Genomic DNA, 7,632 nt, shown 5'->3' with positions numbered 1-7,632 from the left:
GCTCCATGTATTCCCCAGGCAGCTCAAGCTTGTGGGCGCATAAGGTATCCTCATCACTTTTGCTGTAATGGACTATGCACCAGCATTGAGGGGAAGTAGATGGTTTTTGCAAGCAGACCCCAAGCACTCTGCCTCTTCGACCCACTGCCCCAAAACCTCACATGTGCTGTGAGGCACTCAACCTGGCCCAGTCATGTCTATGGCATTATACATGCTATCGTCCAAGGGAGTCCATAAAGCAGCGCCATCGTGCCTTTAGTTGTCAGTTAGAAGCATGTTCCACCCACCCCATTTTGAACGTGCTCCATGTAGTTGTACTGCCTCCTGATACGCTGGTAGAAATCAGGACAAGCCTTCTTTACCCAGGGCAGCAGCACATAGGCTGGGTTGGCTGAAGGTAACAGTGGGCATGGGTACTCCTTAATTGTCATTAGGGAACAACATATCAGCTTCCCATACTGGAACAGACCTGACCCGAACACCCTGGCATCAGGCACTCTGCCAGTGCATCCCACATAGGTGTTCGAATCTGCCACATTGGTTCACACTGGGTGATTACACACACCCGTAATATCCTTTCCTGTAAATCTACTCACTCCTCTAAAAGGCAGGCATTAGGTGGGTATATATATGCCACCCCTAGCACCTGCACAGTTTAGAAACACCATTTTTTTCAAACCCTCCAGTTACTGCAAGGATATTTCCCAATTTAGCCAGGGTTGCAGGAGAGCACTGGAATGTGTCCAGTCCTGACACAAAGATTTCTGGGTGCATAATCTATGCTTCTTAGCACCACAACTCACTGTGCCGCTCTAGGTTAGCTTTCTCAGGGCATTGTGGGACAAATTGCCAGTCCCTTCTGGGAGGGTGGGTGGAAATGGTCTTGGCCTGGGAAATTAATTTCCTAGCTCAAGCCAACCTGGAGTGTTCTCCCCTGGTCCTGTAAGAGATGGATCCTGCTTGTCCTAACAACCAGGACCAACAGCTGATTGTTTTCGTAGAGGCTGTATCTCTTTGGCATGCCATAGCAGAAGCTGTCTCCTAGAGATGGTGGTGCATATTTCAGCTTGTTCTGTAACTTTAGATACCAGCAGGGTGAAGGATGTGGTATGAACCTGAACAGAACCAAATGAGTTTACAATTAACACTTCATTTCAGAGAACACTACTCCTCCCCTCTGCAGTCCTCTTGTTTATCTTGCTCCACTTTATCCAAAGCCACCTTTGTTATGAAAACTTCTTCTCAAAGGCACCTTGAAGACCACTGCTCTAGGAGTGTAAATGCTGCTGCTTGATGCTGTTTTCAGAACTTTCCAAATATATTGCTAATATGCTGCATCTCCAGCAAGGTAATTAACCTTGGTATGAAAGATGAGCAGAAAAGTATTCTGACCCACTCGCGCCCAATATGCCATCCTTGTTCTTTACTTGTATTCTACCCTCCTGACAATGCAGCCAAATGCCCTGTAGCAATTACAGATTGTTGCAAACAATCCTTGAAGCTAACAGTTCAGCCTCTTCCCCAATCAGAGTAGATGTAGAGTGTTCCATTTGGATAGACATGCTCTGTTTCGGTTCACTGCTTCTAGTTTATCCATATGCTTCTTTATTTACACAAAATGACTCACCCCTCATCACTGGGAATCCTTCCCATGTTGTTGCCATTAGCAAATTGGCAAGTTCAAAGAAATTTCACGCTATTTGTTCTTTGCTGCTAGCGGGCCAGAGGGACATAACAGTTGATCTAAAGTGCAGGATTTGTGAAAAGCGTTTATAAAACACAACCATTAAAGTGTTTCAGTTAAAGCTTTAATTGTAACAGACTTAAAGCATCTCCCTGCACAGTTTAGAAGCCAGATACCGCACCATGTGTTAGCCTCAGTTAAATTGGGCAAAACCAGACTAATCCGGTGAACTGTGTTAGTCTATTTTCATTGACCAAACTCAGTAAAATACAGACAGTAAAGAGAGATTTTCCAGCTTGAATAATCCAATTATTTTAGTAACCCAGGTAAGGAATTTCAGAGATTTTATTAAAATTTTCATCCTGAAAAACTTCCCCTTAATATTGCAACCACTGCGTCCTGGCTTTGAAACTATTCACTCCAAAAGGTCCAGAGATACAAATAAGCCTCAAAGTTTGGATGCTTCTCCAGATCTTACTTCATCTCCACTACTGTTCCATCAACAACATATTTAAGATGTCTAGGTTTTATTCCTGGCTGGTTGTGCAACGTTGGGCAAGCCATTTAACTGTCCTGTGCCTCAGTTTACCCACCCCTACATCACAATGGCAATGCATACCTATCTTATGAGGACATAGTAAGTTTGGTTAATAATATTTCACTTGTCTAAAGAAGTAGTGCTTTATAACCATTCATGGAGTCTCATGTTACCCCAAGGAAGTATTCACCCAGCTATCTTACAGATAAGGAAACCGAGGCACTGAAAGGTTAAGCGACTTATCCAAGGAAGTCTGTGGCAAAATCATGAGAAGAACCCAGAAGACTCCCTGCTCTATCCATAGGCTCAGATGTATTTTGAGATATTTGGATGACAAGCACTACAGACTGCAAGTTAGTCTTCTCCTATTTACTGCACTGATCCCAGCATACCTCTAAAACCTACACTACCCACTTCCAGATACATACCTTTACTTCCATCCCCCTCAACCCTCCAACTAGTCTGTATAGTTAATGTAAATAAATCTTTTATTCAATGGCTTCCCAGAGACAGATGTGCTCAGAAAGCCTCTCTCCAACTAGAGTTGGCAAGTCTGGATGCATTTGATGGGAGAAGTTTGCTTCTGAGATTTCAGAGAAGTTTCAGATACAAGCTTTTCCCCGCTCTTCTCCCTCCTCCACCTGCAGTTTTATATTACAATAGCTCTTCGCATAGGCACGGACTCCAGGGGTGCTCCGGGGAAAAATTGATGGGTGCAGAGCAGCTCCCCACCCCACCCCAGGCCACCTCCGCTCTGCCTCCTCCCCTGAGCGCGCCGTGTCCCCGCTTCTCCTCCCAGCACTTGCCACCGCAAAATGTTTCGCTGCAGCAAGCGCTGGGAGGGAGGGGGGAGAAGGGGGAACGCGGGGCGCTCCAGGAAGAGGCGGGGCCGGGGCAGGGATTTGGGGAAGGGGTTGGAATGGGGGCGGGGCAGGGGCAGAGTCGGGACGGGGCGCTGGGAAAAGTTGGCACCTATGGCTCTTAGAAGCCATAGCCAAGTTCAGGGCTTTGCTGTGCTAGGCTCTGTGTAACATTTTAACTAATGGTCCCTATGACAAAGAGATTACAATATAAATAGGTAAGACAGAGGGGAATCAGAAGCACAGAAAGGTGCAGTGACTTACTCAAGATCAGTAAATTATTGGCCTAGGCAGCCTGACTCCTACTCCAGTGGCCTTATCCAGACCAGCCCCCTGGCCTCAATCTTACTCATTAGCACCTTAACAGTAATCTATCAGTTGCATTGGGCACAAGCCTCAAATTAAAACTAGCTCACTTTTTAAAGTTAAATGATATACACCATCCACTGAATTCTCTCCCCAGCCTCCACAAATACCAGGCTCTTGTTCCTCCATTGTTAGCAATAATTTCCACCTCTCTTCATTTGAACTGACTATTATTTGGTAAACTCTGTTTTAGGGTTTTAAATCTCCAGTGATTTTGCAGCTTAAGTCATCTTTGGTATTAGAGCAATACGTGGAAAACATACAATTCCAATTAATCAACCTTGTATTTGCTGCCAGTCCACTCTGTTATGTTAGTTTTATCTTCTCACTAGTATAAACCAACCATGAATTACCTTTTCCTCATCATTAGAGTTTTATAAATGACTAATTGTTCACTGTAGCACAGCCAATTTTAATAGATTAGATCTATGACTGTGTTTAATTACAATCCAATTAGGATCTGTGGCAATAATCTTGAGAACAAGTGTCAGGTCCCTTAATATGTATTTACCCAGGATCCATTCTAGCCTCCTCAGCAATGTATATATTAGGAGTTTGTGTTTGGAGTTGTTTAAAAAAATGTAATGCTGAGAAAAAACTGGTGCAAGCAAGATAGGAAATTCCATGTTCAAGCTCACAAGTCAAACCTATTGTGCGGGGTTAGTCATGGCTTAGACTTTCAGTTATTATCAGCTTGTGCTACATAGAACCCTTTAATGTTAAGCAGGGAAGGAGGGTTTTTTGGTCTTTAACTCAAAGAGATCTGTGTTTATACTCTGGCTTCAATGTCTGGTTTCTGGAGACAGCTCCCATTACAAATAAATATAAATTCTATTGGGGCAACTCTCCATGATCATGCAATATATGTAATGATTTACCCCTGTGCAAAGCGGATGCAAGACACCACCATATCAGTAGTAATTGATTACACCCTGCAAAGCCACACAAAGGTCTCTGATCTATACATCCTGATGAAGACAGCCAAAACCTAGCCTTTCACAGTCTTTTTGTACTTCCCATAACATGTTCGAAAGTTATTTTTATTTGGAAGGCACACAGCTTATCAGCATTCCCAACAGCACTGCTAACTCCAAGCCAAGACCATTAGAACAGTGGTCTCCAAACTTTTTTTGATTGCGCACCCCTACCAGTAAAAAAATTTGAACACGCACCCCCTGCCGCGCCAGCTCTACCGTTTTTGCCGCTCGGGGAACTGCCGAAGCAAAAAAAAAAAAAAAAACCGCCCCGACCCCCCCCCCCCACAACAACAAAAAAAAAAAAAAAAAAAGCACTCCTCCTGCCGCGCACCCCCATGGATCCTCTTGCACACCCCACTTTGGAGACCACTGCATTAGAAGACAGAAGTAACTTACACCTACTCCACCGCCACCACCCTGACACTCCAAGATCTACTATAGATTGTCCACTCCTTTGAACACTCAAGTTTTAGGTGTGCTAACAGCCATTAGGAATAATAGGGGTGTAATCTAATGCATCTAATCATTTCCTTTAGTTAAAATATGTTTTCAGCACACCAGAGACCACACTGTATAATAAACAATTACTGATCTTTGGAGTGTGTGTCGGGATTTGACCTTAAATTAAATGTTATTAACCCCTGCTCCCATCCCAATATATAGAAATAATATAGATGCATCTTTGCAAAAGGTCAAATGGAAACATCTTTTAAAGACACCTTTTCTCTTTCAGTGTTGGCAACCCCAAAATTGCAGCCTTCTAGCCCAACAGACTAAAACATACTCTGATGAGAAAATGAGTCTCATTGTCCAACCAGAAATGCAAGAGGCAGTATAAACTGATTGGATTTTTACCTTTGCTCCCACTGCATCAGCGATCTGAGATATTCGCAGGCCACAACCCATGGAAGGAAACCTAAACATGCACTAACACAAAGTTTACAGCCTCTCTTTCAAAAACATGCCAATTCTCAGTTAGGTACACCTGGTGTCTCACAGCCTCACAACATGGAATAGCCTTCCCAAAAAATTAAAGGTCACCAGGCAAGACATTTAAAGTAGTTTTTAAATATAAACACAAGACATGAGAACACAGGAGTTGGAAACAACACATTCTTCCTACATCAAAAACATGGTGAGAGAGTGGCAGGGATAGATCACACAACAAAAAACATGTTAATACGTGACCTTTGCTAAAGTTTTAAGACACTTAATTGAAAGCAGGCTTGGAAGGATTTGAGTTTTTTCCCAGTAAATGCTGATTTCACTGAACACACACAAACCGACAAAAATATTTCCCTCGCTGATCCTCAAAATTCACAGAGAGGCAAAGCAAGAAAAATGCTGCTAGAGAACTTATTAGAGTTTGATTTAAGGATATTCCAATCAAGGCTGGCTCCAGGCACCAGCCAAGCAAGCTCATGCTTGGGGCGGCAGATTCTACGGGGCGGCATTCCGCCCAATCCGATGGCGGCACGGCCGCTTTTTTTTTTTTTTTTTTGGTTCGCTGATCCAGCCGCCCTGTAGGGGGCGGTGGCGCGGAGGAGGGGAGTGCCCTGCTGGGAGCGGGCTGCGCACTCTGTCTGCCCCAGCCAATGCCAGGTCTGTAGTAAGCCCGGAAGGGCAGCCCGTGTCCTTCCCTCCCCGCCGACCGGAGCAGCGCGGAGCCCTCCCGGCAGGCCATGAGGCGGTCGGGGCCACGTGGCGAGCGCCCCGCTGAAGCCCTGGCCGCCCCCCCCTCTCTCTCTCTCTCCCTGTTCACCCCTCCCCCCCCCGGTAGCTGGGGCATGTCTGCAGTGCAGGGAGTCCCCCTGCACCCTGGCTCCGGCTGCCCCGCAGGGTTGTTTTGTTTTTTTTCCTGCTTTGCCGCTCCGGCCGTGCGGCAGGGTTTGTTTGTTTTGTTTTTGCTTGGGGTGGCAAAAAAGCTAGAGCAGGCCCTGATTCCAATTGTGTATTTTGACCTGGGGCACTGACTCCTTGTCTTTTAAGGTTAACGTTTTAACTTTTGGAATCTGCTGCCAGGCTTAGATGTTCAGCTTGTGCCACATACAACCCTTTAATGTTAAACAGGGAAGGAGGTCTTTTGTCTTTAACGCAAAGGGATCTGTGTTTATACTCTGGCTTCATAAGGACTCCGGTGCCCATAGGTGCTGGAACTAGGGGGTGAGGTTTCCATTATATCCAGGGTTTACAGCAGGGGTTCTCAAACTGGGGGTCAGGACCCCTGAGGGGGTCACGAGGTTATTACATGGGGGGGTCACAAGCTGTCAGCCTCCACCCCAAACCCTGCTTGCCTCCAGCATTTATAATGGCGTTAAATATATAAAAAAGTGTTTTTAATGTATAAGGGGGGGGGGGTCGCACTCAGAGGCTTGGTATGTGAAAGGGGTCACCAGTACAAACGTTTGAGAACCACTGGTTTACAGTTTGCTTCAATGGCTCTCAGCACCCCCACTATACAAATTGTTCTGGTGCCCCTGCTGCCTCCCTGTGCCTTTACCTGTCTGATGCCCTCCCACAAGTTCCTGCAAAGTGTAAAAAAAAATTAAACGTATAAAAATAAAAAAGTTTTAAAACCAGACATCACCGTATCTGCAGACATGGCACCAAACCGGGCACTCGCATTGCGCCCAGCCCAGCTGTAAGCAAAGTCCGGGCGACTAATTGATCAAGGCGTTGGCTTCTTTTCCCCACCCCACGTGGAGCAGGTTTCGCCCCAGGGAGAGGTTTGGGGGAAGGTGCCGCCTCTGCCCCCGTCCGCGGGGAGCAGGTACTCACACATCAGGGTGCTGAAAGCCGCCGTGGCCAGCAGGGCTTGGACGAGCACCCCGAGCCTGCCCAGCAGCGCCCCGCTGTTGCAGCCGTGCGGCGGGATTTTCACTGGGGTCCCCAGGAGCCCGGTCTCGGTCACGGCGACGGGCCGGGCGGGGCCCGGAGCGGGCTGCGGGGAGGCAGGGAGAGGCATCCTGGCCGGCTCAGTGCAGCGCCGAGCGCCGCCGCCGCTGTTGCGTCCTGTGGGGGAGCGAGCGGCCCCTGCCCGGGGGCGGATGTAGCTTCCCCGGGGAGGGGTCGCCAGGGACTGGGCTCAATGGGCGGCGGGCTCCAGTGTGGACACGCCCTGCCCCTGCCCGGCCAGGCTGCGGGAGGAGGGAGGGGGCTGTTCTGGAGCGTGGGGAGGGGCCGGGTGGGTCATTCTGGGCAAGGGGG

General features: G+C 47.3%; 1 protein-coding gene across 1 annotated transcript in view; it reads right to left on the bottom strand.

Moving 5' to 3' along the window:
* Positions 1–7,390, bottom strand: part of LOC112108131 (store-operated calcium entry regulator STIMATE-like) — a 78,389-nt gene extending 70,999 nt beyond the window's left edge. The window contains exon 1 of the mRNA XM_029910821.1: positions 7,204–7,390. Within this exon, the coding sequence (XP_029766681.1) occupies positions 7,204–7,390 (187 nt within the window). The remainder of the gene's footprint in view (positions 1–7,203) is intronic.
* Between the last annotated feature and the right edge of the window lie 242 nt (positions 7,391–7,632).

Source organism: Terrapene carolina, unplaced genomic scaffold, assembly GCF_002925995.2.
Source record: "Terrapene carolina triunguis isolate 2854851 unplaced genomic scaffold, T_m_triunguis-2.0 Scaffold68, whole genome shotgun sequence".
NCBI lineage: Eukaryota > Metazoa > Chordata > Testudines > Emydidae > Terrapene > Terrapene triunguis.
Note: the sequence above shows the minus strand (reverse complement) of the source record. Positions and strands in the feature narration are given on the sequence as shown.